Genomic DNA, 24930 nt, shown 5'->3' with positions numbered 1-24930 from the left:
TCTAGGGCTTTTTAGTGGTTTTTTTAGTGGTCTTTTCAGCAGTCTTTTCAATAGCTTTTTCGGTGGGCTTCCCGGGGTTTCTTGATATCTTTACGGTAGTTTTCCCCTTTCCAGTGTATTCTAGACGGCGGAAAAAGGCGGAAAAAGCAGACTCTGTGCAAGCGACTTTTCTATGTATAACTTCTGATGACTGATGATGTTAGTCAACAACCCTGAATCAAAATTATCCGTAGAAAAGGTTACGCTCTTGGTGTTTTAAAAATGGGTAAAGAAGATACCTTGGTAAGATGCTGTGTTGACAGAGATATATCCCGGCTTCTCCGGTTCTTACTCTCTTGGTTGTCCCGGCTCTCTTCTTCTATAGCTCTCTGCACTCCGCATATCTTAATGTATTGATATTTTATGATACATTTCGATACCTCCTAAATATTTGTGTATATTATATATTCAAAAAGCGCCTTGTTTATCACATCCGTCCGATATGGTGTAGTGGCTAACATCGCCGTCTCTCACACGGCAGCCGGGGGTTCGATTCCCCCTATCGGAGTTTCTTTTTTCTTTTTGTTTCATTTCACATGAAATATTCTTATAAGTTCCAATAGATTCAGTCTACTTGCGGAGTGGATGTTGATGCGTAGATTGGGGCCAAAAGTTAGTTGAACCGTATAGCATTTCTGTTTACTTGAATATTATGTAGTAATAATGTCATTCATCATACTCGAAGTGGCCGCGGCACGTCAATCCTGGAAGGATCCATAGATTGACATAAGCTGCAGCAGGACGTGGGGTTGCTTTCAAGGTTGCCGTTGCGACACAAAGGAAATAATACAAAGGTAAGACTTATAGGAACCATCTTGACGATGACGTCCATTCTAGTGTCGGTGAAGCTTGCGGGATGGGATTACCGGAAGATAAATATAAAGTAATAGTATCGGAGGAATACCAAAGACATGAACACCTGTAGTCCCGAGTCCTACGTTACAGATAGAGGCGAATATATTTTTATTGGACAGACCGGCTCTGGGTGTGCAACTCCCGTGGAAGCTCTAATCTGCTTGACAAGACCCGAGGATTCAAATTGTTGTTTTGAATGGAAGAATTCACACTATATAAACCCTGACATTGAAATAAAAACAGGGATAGTCGTTTCCTCGGCTTGAATTTGACATCAGGATCAACCGTGGAGCATCAACGGTCAGATCAATAGGGATGAAGACTTCGGAATACTATTCAGATATTTGCTTCATACGTACGAGATGGATCTGGATAAGGACCAAAGCACAGCCATGGAAGTGCATTCGTACTGAAGCAAGGGAAAGCCCGCTGTATCAACATAGCCACTTCCCTGTGTCGAGGAATGGCTTGTTATATAAAGCTGCAGTGCGGACCATTTCCTTACTCAACTCTCATCTCATCTGACAAACAACAACTATAGCTTGATCTTTGACCGATTATCCAAACAACCATGAAGGCTTTTGTAGCAATCTCGAGCATTTTGGTCTTCGTCGGCCTTGCAATTTGCCAGACCCAGACCACATGCACTGCAGATGATGTTCTCAACTCGATCACTGCAGTTCAGCATTACGCGGAGAAGATGCAGTCTGTAACCGATTCTTCAAATGAGAACATCGATACTACCGGGGTGAGCCTGAACCTATGCATTAACTCCATGTATCCTACGGAAGGGCTCTGGGAAACTAATTATGCCTCTGGTCCAGGCCATCTACAAAAACTTCGAAGGTCAAACCAGACATTTCAATGAAGATCTGCAGTGTACTTTCAATACGACGGCGGAGGAACAGACGGCTATTTGCAGTGCTTATGAAAAAGTCAGTTCAACCCCGACCTTCTGTGGGGACCAAATGCCTAACATGGGTTCTCTTCTACCCAAACAGTTTGCAACGGCACAGCTAGGCTACCTCCATGTGGCCGATGGACGCGAGTTCTACGAGAAAAATGGACACGGAGAGAACGCTGTGAAAATGCATGGATATATCCTGCAAGCGCAATATGGCTTAGAGGTCATTTAAAACCACATCTTTTTCAGTCATGATCTAACAAGAGACACAGAACTATACAGCCGAAGTCAAAGAAGCGGCTTCATCGTGTGCGAACCGCATTGATACAGCTTACACACCGCTAGGTACACAGCTTCAGGCTCTGCTCGAGGCTTACCCTGGCACGGCTTAGCCGAATAGAAGAGCTGCCATATTTAGGCTGAGGGCTGTGATATCTTGCCCAAGAGGGGGAAGAAGTGGAAGAAACGTCTGATTTTTGATCAATCACTGTTCCGGAATGTCTTCGCTTGTGTCAATTGTTGAAGTTTCCGCTGATCTAGTCATATTATTTGGAGCCGATAATCTCGCAAATTAGCAATCGACTGAACCTTTTACTTGATTATGGTCGTACTGTCAATACAACAGCCTGGAGGTGTAGTCTAATGCTACTTCGAGCTCTGTAAATCAGTGCAGTGCTAAGAACACAGAATAAGAGAATCAAAATGTATAGAAGATAAACATTAAACCATGTTTCACGTATATATAGGGTATGGTACAGCAGGAATAACACATAAGGTATCATAAGGAAATTAACAAAATGCAGGACTAAAAGAACAACCACTGCCCAAACCGCTGAGCTTTACCCCAAACACCTGTCTTCTTCTCGGTCACCAGACCCTCAGCTCCATCCTCCTGAGAAGGATCATAGCGATCCGTTCTCAAATCCATATTAGACTTCCTCACAAATTTAGTTCTCTTGATTAGCTTCCAAGCCAAGAACATGAATATCATGATCGGAATCTCAATGTAGTACGAGACGAAATCGACCCTCTTGAAATGCGGACTGAAGCACTTCCATCCCTGAACAAGGACAAGAACAATATTAAGCCCAACAGCAAAGATCGGGCCATACGGATAAGTCCAATTCTTGAAAGGAAGAAGATGCTCAATACCCTGAGCCCGGATTGCCGAGCGGAATCGCAGAGAAGCAAGACAGATACAAATCCATGAGAGCTGGTTCGAGACGCCGACGATGTTCTGCAGCCAGGACCACAACTTTCCAGCGCCGATATAGCTGGCGCCGAAACAGAGACCGCTGATCACGGATGTTGCAAGGACAGCCACCCACGGCACGCGGAAACGGTTAAGATGGCCGAAGAATTTGGGCGCATACCCATCGACAGCGAGAGTAAACAGAAGGCGAGATCCGGCGAAGAGGGCATGGTTGGCAGCGGAGATGACAGAAGTCATGATAACGGCGTTGATAAAGCTGCCAGCAACTGCGGAACCGGCTTGCTGGAAGACGATTGTGAAAGGACTGGTCTTCGTATCGCCGTTTGAGAGGTCGGGGTAGTCATATGGTACATTCAGGCCGATAAGAAGGATTGAGAGGAGGTAGAAGAGAACAATACGCCAAAAGACATTGCGAACAACTTTCGGCATTGTTTTCGCGGGACTCTGGGTTTCGCCGGCTGTGATGGCGATGGATTCGGTGCCGCCGCTGTTTGATTGTTAGAACCAAGCTCAATTAATTGAAGCATTGATGAGATGGGTTAACATACTATGCGAAGGAGGCTGTGACGAAGACCGATGCAAAGCCGCCGATTCCACCGACGAAGGGTGCCTCGCCTTTGTTCCAATTTGTGCCGCCGATGTATTTGTGGTCGGTATTTCCGCCACAGTTGACAGCGATTCCGAGGATGATGAAGATCTGGAGAGGAAGTTAGCTGGGTGTGCGGGTGGTTTGATAAGCGGATCGCACTTACAATGATGGTGATGACTTTGAGTAAACTCAACCAGTATTCAATCTATAGATCAAAACGGTCAGATCAAGGGCAATCAAGTGGAAATCATCTACACATACCTCGCCATAAACTCTCACAGACATGACGTTTAAGGCAATGACAACAACCAAGAAGATGAGACTGATTGCCCAACCTGGAAAATTGTCTGTCCAATATTGCAACAAGAGCTGTAAAGCAATGATATCTGACGCCGTAGAGACGGCATCATTGAACCAATAATTCCATGTCAATGCGAATCCAAGCGCATCATCCACAAAGCGACTGTAAAATAAGTCAGTAACCATGTCAAACCAAAGTCAGGCCATACTCACCCAGCATAAGTACAGAAAGAACCGGCAACAGGCATAAAGGCAGCCATTTCACCGAGACACAGCATAGTGATAAAGACAATAGCACCACAGATCGCGTATGCAATCAGCATCGAAGCAGGCCCACCCTTGGAGAGGGACGATCCCGTTCCGAGGAACAGACCAGTACCGATGGTACCGCCAATGGCGATCATCTGGACCTGCCGCCCCGACAAGCGACGCGCTAGCTTGTCTGCGTTGACAATGGGGTTTGTTTGGAACTCATAGTCTGTAGTTGGAACCTTAGATGGCTCTGCTGCCGGGTATTTCTCGATGTCGGCCATTGTGTGGAGAGATATAATACAGAGGTATCCTTGACATTATATTAGAGCACTGTAACATGAATACATATCAAAAAAGGGTCTTGTCCCTTACCTGATGTTTCAGCCCTAAGTTGACCCACAACGTTGATAGCCTATCGGATACATCGACTGTTCACAGTCGAGATCAAGATGCCCAGGAATATGAAGGAAATGGAAAAAAAAGGGAAAAACGCGACATGTTGATGAACTGCCCCGATGGCGTGATTGAGGCCATCGATGAGTGGAGGCTGGACCGTCGAAAATGCGTGGGTGTGTCAAGGAAATCGTTGTCTCCACCACGTGCTGATTGGCCTCGGGGCAATTTGATAGGGGTTTAGCCTCTTGAATAGTCGATAGCTCATTTATAGGCACAAGGGCACGTTAACTAGCGGACTTGGAAGAGTTTATTTAGACGATATGATACGGCAATTATTCGCTGATGCTTTTTAAACCCTCCAGAGATTCTGGAGGTACATACGCCAAAGACCTTAACCCATAAAAACATGAAAATGTACATTAACCAAGCAATCCACTGGCCAAAGCCTCCAAATCTCCCAGAGTTTCGATAGACTTGGAAGCCTGGCTCTGCCTGCTCTTGGGCTCGTCGCTGTCCGGCTCGGCGAAAGAAACACGCTGCTTCTTGCTAGGCCGAGGTTCCTCGCGCTCCGAGACGTCTGAATCGGAGCCGGGAATCTCGAAAGGCACATGGGGGAGATGCGAGAAACCACCTTCTTCCTCCGACATCGCGGCCTCGGCCTCGGCACGCTCGCGCGCCTTGCGCTTCTCCTTCTTCTCGCGTCGCTTCTCGCGCATAACCTCCTTGTCCTCGATATCGGCTTGCTGTGTACGGGCAGTCTCGCTCTCGAGGAACTTCTCGCGCTGGGCATTGGCATCGCCGCGGGCGTTGAACATAGCTTCGTCTTCCATTTCGTACACCTCGTGGGCAACACCCTCCTCGTCGTAGACCAATTTCGTACCCTTGCCCTTGAATTTGAGCAGCTTCTTCTTCGACTTGAGCAGCTTCTCGCGTCGCTTCGAGTCGATGATGAGAGGGTCCTGACCGTCCAAGTGCACCATCTTGACACCTCGGGCATCTGTGGTCTTTGGCTCGGCATCGGACTCCTCCGAGTCGGAGGAATCGCTCTTCTCGCCGAGGTCTGCATCGCCGGCGGCGAATCGGCGCTTGACTGAGAGGAAGTCGGCATCCTCGTCGGCCTCGTCGTCGATCTCTGCGCCAGCGTCCTTGGGGGCATCGATAGCCACCATCGTGCCGTCGTCGTTGATAAGCTTTGAGTAGTGCTCCGCCAGCACGCCCTGATTGCGTCGCTCAAACATACGGTCGTACCGGGTCCGCACCTCCTTCTCGTCCTTCTTGTCCTTCTTCTCGGTGTCCGAGTCATCATCACTGGACATATGCGCCATTCTCCAGGATTCGTTCTTGCGCTCCTTCGCGTCGTCACCCTTGATGAACTTGATACGTGGAGCACCGGGAAGACCCAGACTAGCTGCATACTCTTCCAACGGAAGTTCCTTGATCTTAAAGGTCTCCTTGTCCTTTTGCACGTAAATCGACTTGACGTAGGAGATGAAAGCTTTCTGGCCCAGGTACTTCAGCTCGGGGTCCTTGAAACACATGTTCTGAAGCTGGTTCTTGACACTCTGCTGTTTGTTCGATTTGATGTTGATCTTCTCAATGGGTACCTTCTTTTGCTCTAGCTGCTTGAGGAATCCCTTCTCCTCGCTAGGATCTAGGAAGAGCACCGCACGGCCCACACGCTCGTAACGCGCTGTCCGTCCAACACGATGAATGTAGGTGTCGGCATCTTCGGGGCAGTCCATCTGGATAACCCAATCGACAGCGGGGAAGTCCAGACCACGAGCAACAACATCGGTAGCGAAAAGAACGGCGTGTTGAGCTTGAGAGAACTTTGTGGTGATATCAAGTCGTCCTCCCTGCTTCTGCCGTCCGTGCAAGTGGAGCAAAGAAATACCAGGCTGCAATTGTCTTAGTGATTCGTATACGTATCGGACTTGCTTGCCCGATGACAAGAAGACCACCGTTTTAGATTTGAGGTTGCTGCGAATGAAACTCCAAAGGGTATCGAGCTTCTGCGGTAGTGGAGTGACGGTATAGTGTTGTTGGAGAGTGGAGGGAGTGGCGGAGGCGGCTGCTTCGTGGACCGAGACATATTCGGGTTCTTGCAGACTCAAACGAGCCAAATCACCGACCTTCTTGGTCTGTGTGGCACTGAACAGCATAGTCTGGCGCTGTTTGGGGAGATGGTCAAGGATAGCATCCACGGTCTTCTGGAAACCCATATCCATGATGCGATCGGCTTCGTCCAGCACCAGCATCTGCAGATTATTCGTCTCGAACATAGCCGTCTGATCCAAATGTTGCAGCATACGACCGGGTGTGCAAACCAGGATGTTCATACGTCCCAGGCGATCTTGTTCCTCGCGCAGACTCTTTCCACCAATAACCAATCCAGCAGAGAAATTGTGGTATCTTCCGATCTTGCGAAGCACCTCAAAGATCTGAATCGCTAGTTCACGCGTAGGCGAAAGAACGAGTGCGCCAAGACCATCCAACTCTGTCCATTTCTTGCGATAGAGATTCTCGAGAATGGGTATTAGAAAGGCGAGGGTTTTTCCGCTACCGGTTTTCGCGGCACCGAGGATGTCGCGCCCCTTGAATGCATGATTGATAGCACGCGATTGAATATCGGTAAGAGTTTTGAAATGAGAGGCTGCGAGACCTTTGGCTGTTGGTTCGGAGAGTGGGAGATCGGAGAAGTTTTTGATGGGAGCTTTGAGATCGAGGTCCTCCACCTGTTTGATGAGGGTGGCTAAGTTATCCTCACCACGCTTTCGCTTCAAGACCCTCCCTGTGTCCTGGTGAGTCTTTGACTTCCCTTTAACTGCTCGGGGCGCCATGATGTGGTTTGAGTTGAATCTTGAAAGTTAGCGGGCGGTGAAAACATCTTTTTTTTCTTCTTGGGAGCGAAAAATAAAGGCGGTAGGGGAGGCGGTGAGTGACTCGCCAGGTGCATATCGCTAGAGTAAATGTTTTGATGCCTTGAAAAAAGGGATTTCTGTTTTGTTTTATATAAAGAGTGTCTAACATCAATCTGGAGGCCACTAGATGTGATCCATCGAATTTTCAGTTAAGAGAGAGGTATAAGTGAACAATAGTTCTTTGGTGTCGCTGCCACCTGAACCCCCACGAGGTCCTGGCGATTCTGTGATGACTCAGCAGCTGATAAGCCCGCGGCGCTGTCTTATCATACTTGACCAGGTGAATCTTAAGGGCGACAGAAACATGTCTACCTCAAAAGAACCCACAAAAGCCAATATGTCAGACGATGATCAGGATTTCCTCGAATCCCTTGAGAAAGAGGCCACCGAATACAACAAGGTAATTGCCTCTCTGCACAGTGCATATCTATACTCGGACTGACACGCGACACAGGATGTTGAGATCGATCGCATTCGCAAGGCATTTAGCCTCGATTCGTAAGTTCAATCCCCTCTAAGCTCTGAAAACAACGACTGTCCCTCTATATATTCTACAAATATTAACCTACTGCAGCTACGCCGTTCTGGACCTGCAACCCGGAGTGACAGAAAAAGACATTAAAGTCCAATACCGCAAGATTTCACTTCTGATCCATCCCGACAAGACCAAGAACCCCGCTGCTCCAGATGCCTTCGATCGAATTAAAAAAGCACAAACAGCTCTTCTAGATGAGAAGCAGCGCGAATACTTGGATGAATGTATATCCGACGCGCGCCGCCTGTTGATCCGCGAACACAAGTACACACTCGATTCCCCCGAGTTGAAAACCGAAGAGTTCAAGGTCGAGTGGCGGAAGAAGACAGTCCAAGTGCTATTGGAAGAAGAAGCGCGACGCCGGCGACAACTCAAAGCGCGCTTACAGGAGGAAGGTCGTGAGCAACGCAAGGAAGAGGAAGAGCTTGAGGCGCGCAAGCGGAAGCGCGACAATGACAAGAAATGGGAGGATACGCGGGAAGAACGAATTGGCAGCTGGCGCGATTTCCAGAAGGGGCGCAAATCCGGCGGTGATGAGAAGAAGAAAAAGAAGAAGATGAAGGTGTTGGGCTGATTTCGGCTTCCTTTTTCTTTTCCCTTAGCGTTACGGGAGTTTGGGGATCTACCTACATGACTTGTCACCGGCCACGGCCTCAATTAAGCATTTCCTTTTTTCCCTTCCAACGATGTATTCAGTAAATTGTAAGATCGTACATGTCCAGGTTCTCGATACTCCAGATCCATGAGAATCTACCGAATTCCACCGAGAATCCGAGAAATTGCGGGGAGACGGGGGAATTCGAGAAGTTTCCAATCTCTGCACATCTTGCAGAGCCTACGTACACATGTGTATACATGTAGAATACTATCCCGAGGTCTATACATGACAGTTAGATCCCCACAGTGGATTAAGTTGTGTCTCCCCGAGAAACCCACACCCCGCCCCGAACCTCGTCCTGTCAACCTCTCACCAACAAAATGACTGAACCGATTGCGAAGCCCGCGCCGTTCCGGCCGCAAGATCACCTCAAACCATTCCCACCACTATCATCAACATCCCAATTGAAACAAACCTCGAATCAAGAACCCGAGCCGAATGGAACAGCCCACACCAACAAAGACACCGATGAAACCAACGATGAAACCGTCCCTCCTCTCCCCGTCGTGATCGCACGCATCCATGCCCGCGTGCAATCCTTTTTAAACGAATCTCACGCTCCGGACACGCTGCTAGCCTCGGTGCAACGGCAAACGCGGATCTCGCTAGAAGTAGTCAGCACCGCACTCCAGCGATACAAGCTCTCGGAACTATCCGTCTCCTACAACGGCGGCAAAGACTGCTTAGTCCTGTTAATTCTGTTTCTGGCCGGGTTGCATCCAACGCGCGCCCGCAATGAATCTCATCCCTCCGATGCCGAGGCAAATGTAAATGCAAACGACACAAGCCCCTCCGCAGACCTCGACACTGAGGCCCAAATAGCCGCTGCGACGGTTATTCCGGCGATATACGCACTCCCGCCTGATCCCTTCGATGAAGTCGAAGACTTCGTCATCTCATCGGCGGAAGCCTATCACCTCGCTATTACAAAGTATACGACTGCGCCGCCGGCTTCGACGCTCCGCTCTAGCTTTGAGGATTATCTGGCGCGGCACCCTGGGATTCGGGCGATATTTGTTGGTACGCGGCGAACGGATCCGCATGGAGCGCAGCTGACGCACTTCGATCGGACGGATGGGGGTGGCCGGATTTTGTGCGCGTGCATCCCGTGATTGATTGGCATTATGCGGAGATTTGGGCGTTCATCCGGCATCTGGATTTGAGATATTGTTCGCTCTATGATGAGGGATATACCAGTCTTGGCGGCACCTCTGATACTCATCCTAATCCGAGATTGCGGGTTGGCGTGGAGGCGGATGGACAGTATCTGCCTGCTTACCAGCTCACTGAGGATCTGGAGGAGAGACTTGGGCGCAATTGACTTGAATAGTGTGGATTTTCTTGTGTATAGATTGAGATTCATATCTCATGGGCCTTTTCGGATAGATTGCTTTGCACATTACAGCTGTGCTCATGCGCCTTGGATCTTGAATATGGACACTTCCGTGAAGTAGTTTTGGCCTTGAAATAATATCATATTAGACTGCGCAACCCAATAAGGTGCGATAGCGTTCTTTGAACGAAGTCTTTGAAACATGCATCTTGTCTGTCACATATTGCTGAAATCATGCGAAGTCCGTATAACTGCGAAAAGAAAAGAAAAAGAAAAAAGCAGGCCCCATCCTCCCATCAAACTCCATAAAAATGCAAAGTGAACTCCGTAATGATACCGTGTTGGGTTGTATAACAATACTGCAATGAGTCGGAAACAGAAAAACAACCGAATATCATGTCGTGAATCATGAGTCTTGAGTCGTGGGACAATTCTAAAAGAATGCAAGGCGAAGGCATACATCATCGATACATTCTGCGAATGGTAACAAATGCTGCGCATTTAAACACTAAGGAGCACCGTAGACAGGTGCTGGCCAATCTTACTGCGGATGATAAGATGGCGTAAAGCATCCCATGCAAATACAGACATGCATGAGGACATATTGCACAGCAGGCTTAAGTGCACGAGCGAGCCGGAGAGAGAATGATCATGTGAGAAGAAGAAGCAGGGGATACAGATCCCGCTCTGATATTCTCCTTGCGAGAGTCCATGGTCGGCGAGTCCGGCATGACGGTCTTTGAAGAACCACCAGATAGATCAGTGTAAGAGCGACGGCTCAGGGAGAAGGCTCGACTGCGATAGGCGGGCGTGTGATCAAGAGCATTCAGGCTCCGAGACGACAAGGAGCTGCTCCGTGCACTGCTGGATGGGTTTTTCATACGTGGGTGGCTATGAGCTCAATTAGAGTGGGTTGGATTGCAATACAATGTAGATTTTCGGACATACCAAGGAGAAATTGAGGTTGCTGGGGTCCAGTTAGAGCCCACTCCAGCTGGAGATGTATAGCTGACTTGAGAGTTTGGAGTAAGATGAGAGCCGCGTTTCATCCCGGGGGATGGGGTTGATCCCTGCACCACTTCAACCGAGTAGTTGTACTCTCCGGCGCGGTAAGCGCGACGTTCATTGCTCTGTTGCTTTAAAATCTTTTGCGCCTTGGTATCAGCAAAGCGCAGGAGTAGCTTCACCCCATCGTCCTTGGTAACGTTGTGGAATTCCGTCAAGATCTTTTCGGCAACATCACGATTTTCGAAGCTGCGAATTGAGATTTAGTCTTCCGTCTAACAGCTTCTGAGAGTCAGGCAATTGGCTTTGTTACCGTGCAAAGCCCACTTCCTTGCTCACGCCTGTTTTCTCATCGCGACTGATCTTCTCCGAAACAACACGCCATGGCTCGAAATGACGGCGCAGATCCTGACAACCTGATTAGGATTGACTGGAGAAGGAGAAGGGTGGAGTTGATATAACTCACAGCTTCTGTCCAATCGATTGGAATGTTTGTGCAGTATATATTGGTAGAAGACTTGTCCTCCAGATCCTTCAAGCGAGAGTTGCGAGACTTCTGGGCGAAGCTAGCTTGGTAGCCAAGGTAAAAGAAACCACGAATGCAATTCTCGCAGGATTCGAAGCTGTAATACTGAACAAACCCGAACCTACAAAGAATTAGAATAAGACGTGAGAAAAATCGTTCGCAAAGTAGGTACCCTTTGCAAAGACTAGTGTCCAGGTCCACGATGGCCTTGCAACGCTCAATCTTTCCGAAGCGGGCTGCATAAGCATGCAACATCTCATCGCTGGTCTCAGGCAGGAACCCTCGGATGTAGACATTGGTTATACCCTCGCGGTTCTCCAGACATTTGGCGAGTGTCAGCTCAGATGGGTTTGTCCACATGGCAGGCACCGCGCGTGGGATGGCAGGCTCCTGTTGAGTCAGAGCCTCCAGGTCTTGAACGACGTACCCGTTTGGAGTCTTCATCATCTGAAGGGGAAGCGAGAGCGACCCAAGCTGGGATGGAACCATACCCCCATAAGCGTAACCAGCCATGGAACCGCCATCCATTCCAGGAACAAGGGCCGATGAATAGTAATGGACTTGACCAGTGTTATCTCCTTGAGCTCCTTTCTGGGCTTCGGACATATTCCATGCAGCTTGCTTGTTGGTTGTGCCATCCTGCATGTCGTAGTTCATCATGTAGGGCCACGACGAATATCCGCCAGCTACAACAGGGTTGACATTTGAATAAACCCCCGTTGGGAGATAAGAGAATTGACCCATCTGATCAGTCTGACCAGAGATGCCGTTGGGAACAAAGGAAGAGACGGTCGGGACGCCATTGAAAACGGTGGAATTAGGAACCAGGATAAATGGGCTATTGTACGCACGGTTGGTGTTCGACCAGTCCATGTTTGTGTTCACCTGAACGGACGCGTTGCCCTTTGGGCCGTTGAACTTGGGTCGTGAATTTTGCAAATTCAATCCTCTGAAGAGATTGGTCAGGCCTGCAACGCTGCTGTCACGAGAACTCGGATTGGTGGATTGCTGGTACCTGGGACCATAGGGTGTACGAGGCTCGTTTTGGAAGTGTCCAGACTGGGAGCTTGATGTCTGACCAGAGCCAGAGGAACTCGTATGCTGGGAGCTGTGCATAATGGAGGGCGTACACTGGCAGATAGTAGCTATGTCAGCTGGTTCTCCTGGGTTCACAAGCATGCGAAGGAAGAGGCCTTGGTGAACAACTCCTCCGGCCCTAAGTTGACAAAATGTCTAATAGGGTGGGTTCAACTGCACGAAACCTCACCTGGTTTCCTGCACCAAATTATATAGACACTCCTGACAAGAAATGCCGGCTGCTATTCAAGCATGCCAGGGTCAGCCAAAACAAAGACTGGAAGGATCGTCGAGAATGACCAAAAGTGAGTAAAAGGCCTACCTATGGTCAAGGATGTAACCGGTTGTCTGTTCTCTCAGGCTGCAAGGCGTCTGATGATAGCTCGAGGCAACGAGGAGGTAATTGGGAATGAGGTATACGGCAACGAAAGTCTGGATGGTCTTGGAATGGGAAATTGGATAAATGGGTCAGGGCGAGACCTATGACAAAGTAACTTGGGATGGGGATGACAGAATGGAGATGGGATGGGATGAAGATGGGAGGATGAGATGGAGGAAACCTCCCAAGCAGAAAGAATGGCAGACTTGGATAAGGAAAGAGCGTAACAATACGAGAAAGAGCTATGGGGAAGTTTGGATGTTGGGGAAAAAGGAAAGGGAAGTCACATGGGAGACAACTATATGTGTGTACCTCTGATATTGGAATATTGTATATGTTCAGAAGACATAGACATGGAAAATCCCTAGACTCAATTTGAGAAGAATGCTAAATTGCGACATTTTATATCCCAAACATCTATGAAAAAGAGCAGCAGCAACTGAATTGGGGAATCGAGATATCCAAAAGGGAAAATACTCATAAGGAAACTTCACAGATGAAAAGAACCTATTGAGACTTCTCTTGCAACCACTTGTAAACCACCGAGAAATCCTTACCACGGTGCTTCTCTTCAACAGCCTTATACACCTCACGAGCCTGAGCGCCCAGGGCGAGTGGAGTATGAGACTGTTCTGCAGCCGCAAGAGCTAAGCGAAGGTCCTTGTGCATGAGACTCACCCCGAATCCGCCCTCGTATCCACGCGACGCAGGGGCTGTTTCAACGACACCAGGAGCAGGATTGTTAATCTCAGAAGGCCAGCAACGACCAGTCGAGGAATTGATCATATCCGCCAAAGCCTTGGGGTCGAGTCCCCAGCGAACGCCGAGGTTCATAGCCTCAGCAGTGGCGATATTATTTAGAGCCAAAATGTAGTTGTTGGCGAGCTTGCCGGACACCCCAGCACCGGGCTCACCAAGATGCCAGGCTTTCTTGCCCATCAAAGCGAGGACATCGCGAATGCGCTCAAGCTGCTCGTCTGTCTGTAAAGAAGCGCCGAACATGAATGACAACGTTCCCGCGCGAGCACCGACCACACCTCCTGATACGGGGGCATCCACGAAGCGGCCGGTTTGCGTGGTGTGGATGGCGTTTGCAATATCTTTGGATGTGACGGGGTCAATGGTAGATGCGTCAATAAACAGCCGCTCTTGCTCGAGTGGTGGCAGCGCTCCATGTTTAAGGATGGAGTGGAACACTTCAATCACATGCTGAGACTCTGGGAGACTGGTAACCATGACTATCTAAGTAGCAAGACAGAGATAAGCCAAGCTATCGGAAGCCAGGCTGAGCCCACACGGTAGGTAACCACTTACTGATTTCTCGGCGACCTCTCGCGCACTCTGAGCGATCTCAACTTGGCCTTCATTGGCGCCTGCGCCATTGCTTTGTGCAGTCTCTCGGGCCTCCGCCACAAATCGTTTCATGGCATCTTCGTTAACGTCGCGAATAATCAATGTATCGGATGCGGGAATCTTGGCGCGCAGGTTTTTGGCCATATGATAGCCTGGGACAGTCAGCCAATGCGAACGCAATACAAACAGCCTATAGTCCATTGCATAGCCGAATTTCCTCGGGTCCTCGGGTCCCGGCCGCAGATCTCACAACGTACCCATTTGCCCCAATCCGACAAAGCCCCACGTCGCATCACGGTGCATGGTTGTGGAGAAAGCTCGGGCCTTGCTGGACGGCCAGCGTCGGGGATCCACTGCGGACGCATGGAAGCAAGTCGCCCTCCGTGGCAGGGACATAGCTGTTCGGAGACTCATTTTTCGATAAATGTGATGCGTCGGCTAACGCCCAAGAGAGATGGTAAGTGCTAAATAATAAGTATGAATGTAGCCAGTGACGATTGACGGGCAACAATGCCGAGCACAGGGGGAAGAGCAATGGATTGTTTGAATTATGGAAAGATGAAATGGGGAGAGGGAGTATTTAAACCAAGAACTCCCACCTCCCCGCAGGTTTCACCGTGGTTTTCCGAGATGCGAGGGAGTCAGGATGGATTATGTACTCCGTCCAGTAAAGTATGCGGGGAAGACCGGATTAGGAAAGCCGTGGGGAAGCGCATCACGTGCTGTGGGGTATACTTATTTGGTCTGATCTATATAGATGTTGGACCCTGGATGAAGGGCAATCTCTAGAGAAGGATACAGAAATAACTCCCAAGTCAGATTGCAACAATGGTAGGGGTAAGCTTGAACTTTGACACAGGTACAAATATGTAGACTTTGATATTGGAATGCAAAACACCTAGTATGTAAGCCTATCCATCAACTCCAAGGATATGACTACATGGACTGTACAGGGTGTGGAGGTGTGGATCAACGCTAGAAAGACAAAATCAATCGTGAAATAGATGGACGAGTAAAGGGTATGTATGTAAAGTGATCCAAACTCCCGAGAAATGCCCCAGGCAGCCTGGAAAATGGTTGACAACATCAAAGAAAAAGCAAGACCATAAAGCAAAGATATGATGGAGGGAGAAAGATGCAGGCAGCTTCACCTCGGCGATGTCGGATGACTGTTAGATGCTGAGAGATATTCCTCAGGCACCTTTGGAACACGGGGTGAGTTAGCAGTCTGCACCATGGCACGGTGTTGTGCACGGAGGAGGTCTCGCTGGCGTTCCTTTTCTCTGCTGGCTGCGCCACCAGTCAGCCTCCGCATGCCGCTGCGAATCATCGACTCCAGGGAGTGTGGCCCGTCAGTTACACTCCGGGTCATAGGTGTAGGTGGATGCATCATCTTCTTTGTCACAGGGCGTTCCTCTAGATCCGAATGCACCTCGTCAGGATCCTCATCGGAGAAAAAAGCGGAATCACCAAATCCAACAGGTTGTGTGGAATTAGGTGTATGAGAAGCGGTGTGGACATAGAGATTATTGGCAGGGGAGGTGACAGAGCGGGTATGAGAGCCAGACCGTAGTAGTGAGGTGTTTGGAGGCATCGCCGTTACCGGCGAGTAAACACCAGGACCATCGAAGCGGAAATTGGGAGGGCGAGACTCGGCGAGACCGTTATGGAAAGATGATGTAGAGCCTGTACGAGCGAGGGATTTCCGCAAAATTGGCGCGGTCTGCTGGTCGTACAGATGTGCGTTTGTATCCACGTAGTTACCAGTAAATCCCCGCATCATCGGAGCTACAGGGTTCAGCACAGGAGTGATTGTATCAGTCTCCTCAAAGAAGTCATCTAGGCTGTCCAGCTTCTGTACGATATCTCCCATATTACCATCGATTTGCGTATCGACTGATTTCATAGTATCAGCTCTTATTGGGAAGAATGAGTCGCTGTAGTCGTCCGCGTGGAAGGCCACACTGGGTGTCATGACATCTTCCTCTCGCCGGTCTTCGGCCTCAACACATGTGTAGAATACAGCGTGAACGTTGTGACGGGTCATGCTAGACTGGGTTGCAGGCATAGGAACTGACCATCCCGTCGGTTCGGGAATTCCGTACAGACTCTGGATTCGTTCGTACTCTTTGCGGATGGCGCGAGAGGAGGCTGCTGATGCCATACTCATCCGAAGGTGTTGACGCTCCATTGGGTTCCCCGAGACCGTAATAATATGGTCCAGGACCTCCAGAGCCTGAGGGCAGAGATCAGTTTGCAGAAGCCGGAGCAGTGGGGAGATTAGATCTGGGCCATGGCAGGTGACCTCATTGCGCCTCATGTCCACCTCGGGAATCAAAACACAGAGGATCCTCATTGTTTTGATGCGGAACCAATCCGTGGTGTTAGTGAGAAGGCCCATGAGAAAGATGAGACACTGGAAGTCTAGTTGGGGGAAGTAGTAAGACTTGATCTCAGTGATGATATGATCGAGGAAGACCCCCGCGGTTTTGTACTGCTGGTTGGCAAACCCAAACAATGATGCTGCAAGACGAGGGCATCTTTCGTTCTCAGCCACGCGCGCAAGTATACTGGCACGAGCGATGGGTTTAGGATCACTAAACCCTTGCTCGAAGCATTGAAGGAAATGGGGTAAGTTAGCCAACACGGTGAACAGATGTCGTGTTCCATCTCCAATGAGATCGTTGTTTGGAAGACCACTGAGAATGTGAAGTAGATCGAGTGTACGATCAAAAGACTCGGACGATTTCATTCCCTTGAAGACAAGGTCTTGGATACCATCGAAGCCGCCTTCCCAGTTTGGTGGTTGGCCCTCGATAAGGTTGGCCACCACAACCGGATCACTGAGATCGACCCGGTGGAGGAATTTCTCAAGCATGCCAATACTTTCGATAAATTCGGTCTCGTGGATTGTATTGAGACAAGCACATGTCGTCCAAAATAGCTGAGGATAATCCAAAAGGTCGGACGGCGCTAAAGAGCTAATGATGATCTTCAACGTAGTAAGGATCTCCATCGAGAAAGTCTGGTAATCTGTTTCCTCGTCTGCAATGGTGTTTGAAAGCCGGGCAAGCATGTCAGCTAGCATTCTCGAGTCTAGCGCAGTCGAGATACAGCGGAAGATCTGGAACGAGCGGCATGCTAGATGTCGCACTGGACATGAGGTCGCCCAGTTTAACGCCTCCTTGGCCCACAAGTCGCCAATGCCCTCGTAAGCAAAGCTAAAAAATTTGACGACGTCACGAGTGACAGAAGCCATAGATTCAGGCACACGGCGATCATCGTTCTCTTCATCTTTACCGTGATTCTCTTCGTATTCCCAAACGACCGCGGGGTTGCTCCTGCGTATTGATTCCACAAAGTCTTCGACAGATTGACGGGTGCCCGCCACGTCATCGTCCTCAAGCTTGGCAGCTATCAATTCATGGATAAGATGTACCAGCATCTCGCGAGCTTGCTCTTGCACGGTGATTGTATAATGGTCCCAGAGAATGAGAACGGTGTGGATCAGCTTGACAACGTCACTCGGGGCGAGGGTCACTGGGGCGACCATCAGATCAACGAGGAATATCAGGGCAACCTGTCCAAGGGATAGACCAGCCTGTTTGTTTCCGACAGGGAGCACTGTCCCAAGGTCTGCAACGTATGGTAGGTTTTTGGTGTCAGGGGGAGGTGGAGTGAGTTCTTTGCGCTCTTGTACCATGTTCTTTGGCACAATCTGCAACAAGAAAAATTCAATGACCTTGGATCCTGCTGGAGTCCCAGACAAAAACACGACCATTTGCTTAGCATACTCCACAAAATTTTGTTCTTTGCGTTCCAAACAGATGCTGATGACAAAGTCGAGGACCAACTGGACATTACCCCCGTGAGGGCCTGTTGCCAAGGCCTGCCACAGTGCTTGCACTTGATTAGGCAGGATTGTACTCCCACGAATCGTTATCTCAAAGAGGTTTGCGAGCAACATGTATGACTTGGCCGTAGGGCCGCCATTTGGGTCAACCTGTAGCTCCATCGTCTGAACCCATGGCAAAATGGCAGCAACCATGTTTCGCTGGCTATCGGCTTGAAGATTGCGGAAATGCAAAGAGAACTCCGAAAAGATAGTGAATGCCAGGTTAGAGTGTTGACTAGCTAATCTTTTGGAGATTTCGAACTGGGCAAGCTTGTACACCGCAGTAGTTTTGTCCGAGATACTAATGTCAAAGTCTTGGATCCTGGAATTCTTCTGCTGGCGTTCCTCAAGTTTCCGAAGAAGTTTAGCTGACTTCATTCGGATCTCGCGCTTTTCGTTGCCCAGTGTCACCAAGACTGCCCCTAGTACTCGCCAGAATTCGAGCGGATAGTCTGGATATTCGAAAAGCACCTGCGTCACTACCTCGAAGTAGCTCTCAATGGTCTTGAGATGCTTAGTAATGTAGCACATCTCAATTGAGCGCTCCATCAGGTAGGAATGTTCTTGGTTATGAATGATGAGGTTTTTAAGAGCTCGGCGACCGATGGCATGCCATTTATCACTGACAGTGTTGAAGATCGTTGCAATCCATGAAAGCATGCGAGTGACATCGAATTGGAGGACAGAACCGCTTTCAGTGGTGATGCTGATGGGACCAGCACAAAGGAAAGCCATTGCACTCAAGGCTGCCGCGTGTAGATTCTTCTTTTCAATCTCCATAGCAGCAGCGGTGTTTCTCATTTCACCGATCTCGTGTGGCCGGGTCATGTAAAATTTGCGCATATTCTCCTCCCGCTCAGAGATTTGAGATTGGTTTGGGGAGTTACCACACCAGTCCTCCATCAGAGAGAAAGCAGATTTTCGCGACTCAAAGGGCATCCAGCGGGAAGGATCCTTGGTCCGATTGATTCCTTCAAAGATCTCCTCCATCAGTCCGCAGAAATGGAATCGTAAGCGTTGGAATTCCCAGTCGTTCTGAACTTCGGCATCACTAAGGAAAATTCGAATATCTTTTGCGTATGTGACGAGGTTATTGACGATCCAATCGTCATTGTAAACCTCGGGTTCTTGAAGGAAGTGAGACGTGAGTTTGTAAACGTTCGTGACCTCGGTGCGCAAGCGATCGGTCTTCCTGTTCCGACGGGGACTGCTGGGACTGCGGTAGTGGTTGCCAATTCTCATCTTCGCCTCCTCGTTGCAGGTAGTGACGGCGTACTGCAAAGACTCCAGAAGTGTGCGGTAGAGATTTTTATGGATAGATCCCAAGGCAACAACAATAGCACTGCGAATGGAATCCCGTTCAGCAGAAAGAAGAGGAATGACAAATGCAAACAGGCTTCGAGCGGAGCTGATTTTGTCTTGAGACTGATGGGCTCCCTTAGAAGCTTTGCGCGCATGCTGGGCATTTGCCAGCTGGCTTTGCGATTGTGCCCCAACACTCGTGACGGTGGTACAGGCCATGACCAAGTAAAGCTTCCATTGCTCGACTAGGATCTCAGACGTCAGATTGTTTCGTCCAATGGGCCGACTCTGGTACGCATCCATGGGGGCATATTGTGGGAATCTTGTACTCTCAGCGAGGGATGTGATGATCTTGTGCATCTGAACAAGACGTGCACATACGATCTCCCTTCCTAGGGTTACGGCGAACGGGCAAGTCTCAAAGCTGACGCGGATGATGTTGGGAAAGACCTTAGCCCACAATGTTGAATCATATGAGACTTCACTGCTACACAGTTCGATAAGAGTATTTTGGGAGGCGCTTCTTCTTTTACCCTTTTGTATTCGGCTCCGCTCTGCCACAGTCAGATGCTCATCATTCACATCTAGAATTTGCTGAGAATCAGCCTCAAGAATCCGGATTATTCTTGTGTTTTCCTTTCCAAGCGCGCTGTCGAATTCGGTGATCAAGCGCAAGACAGTGATGGCAAAGGCTCGGACACGTCGTGATTGAGAACACATGAAAAAGAGGCCATGGGACTCAATCTCTTCCACATGGGCGAGGATACTTGATAAATCGAGGTGCAAGGCTCGGCTACCAGAAATGGATCTCTCCAGCTGATTTATCGCTGCCGCGCCTTTCGTTTTTTGTTTAATCTCGGCAATCCAGATCTGCAGTAACTCGACATAGAGTCTCAAAGTGGACTCGATATGGCCTGGTCCAAGCATTCCTTCGTCTGACATGGTGGAATAGCGCTCGTCAAAATTGAAGATGAACCTAGCAAAGCCAATTGTAACTTGTTGGGCGTGTGATTGACGCGCGATTGCCTTCAATGACTGGGCAGAGGAAGTGGCGATATTTGACTGGACGTGGGCAGTTCCCGTGCAAAGAAGATTGATGAGCGAGTTGAATGGGATGTGGTCGGAGAGACAGCGAGGGAGTGCTTGGACTGCCACATGGAGCAGATCGTAGAATCCTTGCTTCTGGTCTAGCGTTGTGACATGGTCATCACCACGACGACCGAAGCTGAAAGCTTCTGATATTGGAGTTTTGGGAGTTGTTCCACCGAACTTCTCGTCCAGAACTGCCTGCCCGCCGAATGTATTATCACAGAGCAAAGTGATCTTGCCTAAGACTTCACAAAAGCAGAAATAGTATTCCTTCACATTCTCACTCAGTCTCGCGGTATTGACAGGTTGCCATGAAGCTGGGTCTTGCTTCTCAGAAGGAATAGGTACTTTGTACTCTCTAAGCAGCTGTGGTCGATGGGAATACACGGGAGTTGAGACGTCGGTAAAAGGATTTGGGAGCGAGCCAGTCGGAATCGGAGGGCACAGTTGGTCACTTGTCTCCAGATCAGACATTGTAGCCAAGAAAGCGCGAATTCCGATGACCATTTTCTCCGGCTCCATCTGTTCTATCTTCAACTCTCTGCCAGATAGGAACAGATCTGAGTTGATCAAAGGAAAAATAATGCTACGGAAACAGACATCGGGATGCTTGAAGCCGATGATTTGAATTAGCTGGATCAACGGATCGGCAAAGACCGGCTCTGCGCTCATGTACGTTCTCCTGCCGGTCGGCAGGGCAATCTTTGCCACTTCTTCAACCTTGCGAAGGGTGGTTGTGGGGGAGTCGGAGAAGCGGAAGAAATAGGTCCAGACCAGACGGCAGATGGCGTGCAGGGCGGGTGCACGAGTCGGGCGGTCCTTCAGACGTGCCGGCAGGCTTGAGATCATTGAGAGCCATTGCGATGAGAAAGTCTCTTTGCTGGAAATGCAAAGCAGCAACACATTCAGCGAGAAGGAAGACGTCCAATGACGAGGTTTGATAAGAAGCTGTGTCAAGCGCGGCTGGATCAGGTCCACAAACTCCTTCCACCGCGGTAGTGAAAGATCACAGCTCGGGTTGGCAGCGACAGGGAGAAGAAGTTTTTCAATCACATAACAGTATGCTTGTTTGATACGCTGCCCGTGTGCATTGACAAATAATCGTGCCAACGATCGCATAAAATCGCAAGACTTGGGCCATCCTTCTGAAGTCATAGGTAAACGCAGATATCGCATGCAGAGGATCAACAATTCTGACTTCGAGTCGCCCTCGCGGGATGGCCCCCGGGCAACTTCCTCTTTCTGATAACGCTCCAGTTCCGTCAAGTAACGACCAGCGACGCCGGAGAAATTAGTTTCACTCATAATACCGAGCAACTGGCCATAGATCCTCCAATTAGCCATCCGCAGAGGGGAGGCCGAGATCTGATCCGGGTCAGAGGTCTTTACCTGGCCAAACACGATGTCTTCTAGGCGATCGGCCATGTCGAAAGTGATTGAAGCCAGGGTACTCTGGTTGAAGATCTCAATCAAAACTCTACAGACTAAGTATACTGAAACGGTTGCTCGTCGCTCTATTAGAGCGACGTCATCCGGACGACTGATGAAGGGCTCAGCAGGCTGGGTCGGCTCGGTATTGCGGCGCAAGAGGGGTGCACCATTCTCTGTGGCGGCGGGCGAGGGTCTTTGCTCATTCAACATTTGTCTCGCTGTGATAGCGGCATCTCCTTTAGCCTTGCGCCAGAACATGATTGTATCAATCAGAGGTTTGGGTTTCTGCCGAGCGATGTGTCCCAAAGCCGATATCAATTGATCAAACGTCGGATCTGCTCCTGGACCGCAAACCTCCTCCACGGGGGCATCGGATTCCCCCAATTTCATGATGGCCTGATTGATTTTGTTGTCTGCCTGTCCAACAAAGGAGTTGAATAGATGATGCAGCGCATATTCCCCGACAGTCTTTGATTCCGAGTGATGTTTGGACTGTGAACGACTATCTGACCGCTCGCGTCTTGGTTTTGATCCCGAGTTCATTCTACCGTGCAGTCGAGCGGCCGGGCTGACATCCCTCAGTGCTGTGTCATTGTCTTGTATCGTACTTAATGTTGGCGGCAACCCATGACTAACGGATATCCCGGATGGTGTCGAATAACCCGAGTGTGTGTCGACAGGGTCGAATTTTGCAGGAAGGGTCGCCTCGTCAAACGCACCGCGACCGAGGGAGGCAATGAGCTCCGGACTTAAAGGGCTAGTAGAAGCGGCTGATCCGGCCATGCTCGTATTTCGCGAATGCTGCATCCCGTGAACGATGGAGGTCTGCCGGTGGTGACCATACGAGTTGGAGGGCCTTCTTTCTAATCCCACGTCATATCCTGGAGGGCGTCCGCCCGATACGTCGGGACTTTTGGAACCGGAGTGACCGCGCCTGGGTTGGATAGGGGCGAGAGTGGAGGGATCAACTGGTCTTCCTCGGACGGTAGAGGATTCGCGACTGTGCAAAGGAGTTGACTGAGCGGTCCTGGTCCCTCGGCGGTCCGATGGAGATGCGAGGTTATGGTGTGATGGAGACTTCAAGTCGTCAGGAATGAGGGGCAGGATGGTATGGCCTGAGCCAGCTTTGGCAGGGTGTGAAGCCACTGGAGATTCAAATGTCAATGTCAGACCCTAGTCCGTTTGCTCCGATAGCGATGTTTGCACGTACTTTTGGATATTATAAGAACCTCATTGCTCAAAGCTGTAAGAGGCCGTGTCAAGAATTAAAGGCACATTGCACATAGCCAATTCAAGAAGCCAAGGGGTGTGAAGACTGCTGAGAGCTTGATGTTTTTATCGGGCGCACGGGTACATCTGGGGATTATTATTATTAAGCCTCATCTTTTATGATTATGTCTTGATATTTATGTCTATGTATTCAAATCAGTTTAAATCTGAAGATCTCTACGAAGTATAGGGTATTCTAGTTTTATAGCTGGATGTTCTCCTCTTATTTATGTATTTCCTCTGCTTCCCTCAAGATCCCGTCGGGCACCGCCAGCGTCTTGGCTTTGACATTTCCCCAGAGCCTCACTGTCTATTACCTGGCCTATTTTTTTTTTACGCCGTTTTTGCTCTCTGGAGATTCGAATCGAGAAAATTATTTTTATTGTATATCTTTTGTAGACATCATATATCACATGTTTCTCGAGAGCTACAAATGACGTAAGACTCAGGGGAGGGTCTGATTGAATCAAGTGCCGGTTTAGATATTTGAAACATCTACGGAGTACGGAGTACTCCTTGGAGAACGCGTGGAGAGAAGCTAAAAGACGTAAATGTGTAGTGGACTAGTCTCCGGGGCTGGCCGCCTTGATGATATATATCCGTATCTATGCATCACGTCTTTCGATGCCAAGTATCCAATTCTGAGCCTGCTATTTGCCAAATCGCCTCGTACTAAGTCCATACAATTATTGTATTTTGAATATCTCAAATGGTTATGCTAGTGTAACCCAAAGCTTATAAAAGTCTGTACATGATATTCCGTACATACTACGGAGTACATATTTGGAATACATCTATACATATTTCGGAGTATACGCATATTTCAATAACACATCCAGTTGTGTACGGAGTACTCCGTATGGAGTATTATAATGGTTACAATGTTCGGAGTGCACATAGGTACATATAACGGACAGTGGTACTCCGTACTCCCTACAACATAGGCGATCTTCCCCACATGTCTAGGAACGCCGGCATCCGAGATCCCAGAAAGGCAAGTTGCCACGGCCAGTATTTCAAAGGTCTAAACATCAACAGTAGAGCGGAACTGATTCCGCATGTCCATGAAGAACCCCAAAAGGTGAACGGCCCTTTGTTATCTCCCGAGCGGCCTTGCCGCTCTCTTCTTATCCGAGCTCCGCCTTTCCAGTTGGTTGACCTTTTTGGGAGGGAAAACTACCGTGAATGGACAGGCGCCGATATGTTTTCCGATCTTGCCCTCGGCCATATTTTTTTTTTTATATAATTCGGAGAAGTGGGTTGAAAGATTTTTTTTTCTGATTTGCTGATTTTCTGATTCTCTTTCTTTCTACTTCAATTTGTTTCCCGTATACTTGTGTATACTTATATATATATACTTGTATACTCCGTACTCCCTTGATGTATAGGCAGATCGACACATAAACAGACAGCGGTGAGGATTTGCCTGTGAAGATCCACATCTCTCGGACGCCGCTCAGGGTGGGGATCAGACCACCTGTTGGCTTCTCTGGTCTTCTCTCCCTGTACAACTCTCATTTAGGGCTCTTTATTTGGGGCTTACTGCTCACCTGCCAAAAAGGTTGGTCTTTCATCTTTCTTGATTTTGTTCTTTCGGCCTTGGAACACA

General features: G+C 49.1%; 8 protein-coding genes across 8 annotated transcripts; 3 read left to right on the top strand and 5 right to left on the bottom strand.

The window, feature by feature from the left end:
* Positions 1–1465: 1465 nt before the first annotated feature.
* N7500_001314 (uncharacterized protein) lies at positions 1466–2190 on the top strand (the record flags this gene model as incomplete). The annotated part of the gene is made up of 3 exons (XM_056672460.1): positions 1466–1642; positions 1719–2021; positions 2071–2190. 3 exons carry the CDS (start codon positions 1466–1468, stop codon positions 2188–2190), a joined length of 600 nt encoding a protein of 199 aa, XP_056538033.1.
* A 413-nt stretch (positions 2191–2603) lies between these two features.
* Positions 2604–4433, bottom strand: N7500_001313 (amino acid permease; the record flags this gene model as incomplete). The annotated part of the gene is made up of 5 exons (XM_056672459.1): positions 2604–3498; positions 3560–3708; positions 3764–3805; positions 3862–4063; positions 4114–4433. The coding sequence occupies 5 exons, from the start codon at positions 4431–4433 to the stop codon at positions 2604–2606; spliced, it is 1608 nt and encodes a 535-aa protein (XP_056538032.1).
* A 534-nt stretch (positions 4434–4967) lies between these two features.
* dbp4 (RNA-dependent ATPase HCA4) lies at positions 4968–7388 on the bottom strand (the record flags this gene model as incomplete). Its single annotated transcript, XM_056672458.1, has 1 exon — positions 4968–7388. The coding sequence occupies one exon, from the start codon at positions 7386–7388 to the stop codon at positions 4968–4970; it is 2421 nt and encodes an 806-aa protein (XP_056538031.1).
* A 418-nt stretch (positions 7389–7806) lies between these two features.
* Positions 7807–8578, top strand: N7500_001311 (uncharacterized protein; the record flags this gene model as incomplete). Its single annotated transcript, XM_056672457.1, has 3 exons — positions 7807–7869; positions 7924–7967; positions 8044–8578. The coding sequence occupies 3 exons, from the start codon at positions 7807–7809 to the stop codon at positions 8576–8578; spliced, it is 642 nt and encodes a 213-aa protein (XP_056538030.1).
* Positions 8579–8982: 404 nt separating this feature from the next.
* N7500_001310 (uncharacterized protein) lies at positions 8983–9774 on the top strand (the record flags this gene model as incomplete). Its single annotated transcript, XM_056672456.1, has 1 exon — positions 8983–9774. One exon carries the CDS (start codon positions 8983–8985, stop codon positions 9772–9774), a length of 792 nt encoding a protein of 263 aa, XP_056538029.1.
* Positions 9775–10612: 838 nt separating this feature from the next.
* N7500_001309 (uncharacterized protein) lies at positions 10613–12642 on the bottom strand (the record flags this gene model as incomplete). Its single annotated transcript, XM_056672455.1, has 5 exons — positions 10613–10886; positions 10944–11249; positions 11314–11408; positions 11467–11647; positions 11699–12642. 5 exons carry the CDS (start codon positions 12640–12642, stop codon positions 10613–10615), a joined length of 1800 nt encoding a protein of 599 aa, XP_056538028.1.
* Positions 12643–13489: 847 nt separating this feature from the next.
* N7500_001308 (uncharacterized protein) lies at positions 13490–14749 on the bottom strand (the record flags this gene model as incomplete). Its single annotated transcript, XM_056672454.1, has 3 exons — positions 13490–14224; positions 14297–14487; positions 14593–14749. The coding sequence occupies 3 exons, from the start codon at positions 14747–14749 to the stop codon at positions 13490–13492; spliced, it is 1083 nt and encodes a 360-aa protein (XP_056538027.1).
* Positions 14750–15482: 733 nt separating this feature from the next.
* On the bottom strand, positions 15483–24549 carry N7500_001307 (putative cell morphogenesis protein (PAG1); the record flags this gene model as incomplete). Its single annotated transcript, XM_056672453.1, has 2 exons — positions 15483–23197; positions 24513–24549. 2 exons carry the CDS (start codon positions 24547–24549, stop codon positions 15483–15485), a joined length of 7752 nt encoding a protein of 2583 aa, XP_056538026.1.
* Between the last annotated feature and the right edge of the window lie 381 nt (positions 24550–24930).

Source organism: Penicillium coprophilum (assembly GCF_028826855.1).
Source record: "Penicillium coprophilum strain IBT 35676 chromosome Unknown utg000001l_segment0_segment0, whole genome shotgun sequence".
In the NCBI taxonomy this organism is placed as follows: domain Eukaryota; kingdom Fungi; phylum Ascomycota; class Eurotiomycetes; order Eurotiales; family Aspergillaceae; genus Penicillium; species Penicillium coprophilum.
This window is presented reverse-complemented; position numbering and strand designations above follow the sequence as displayed.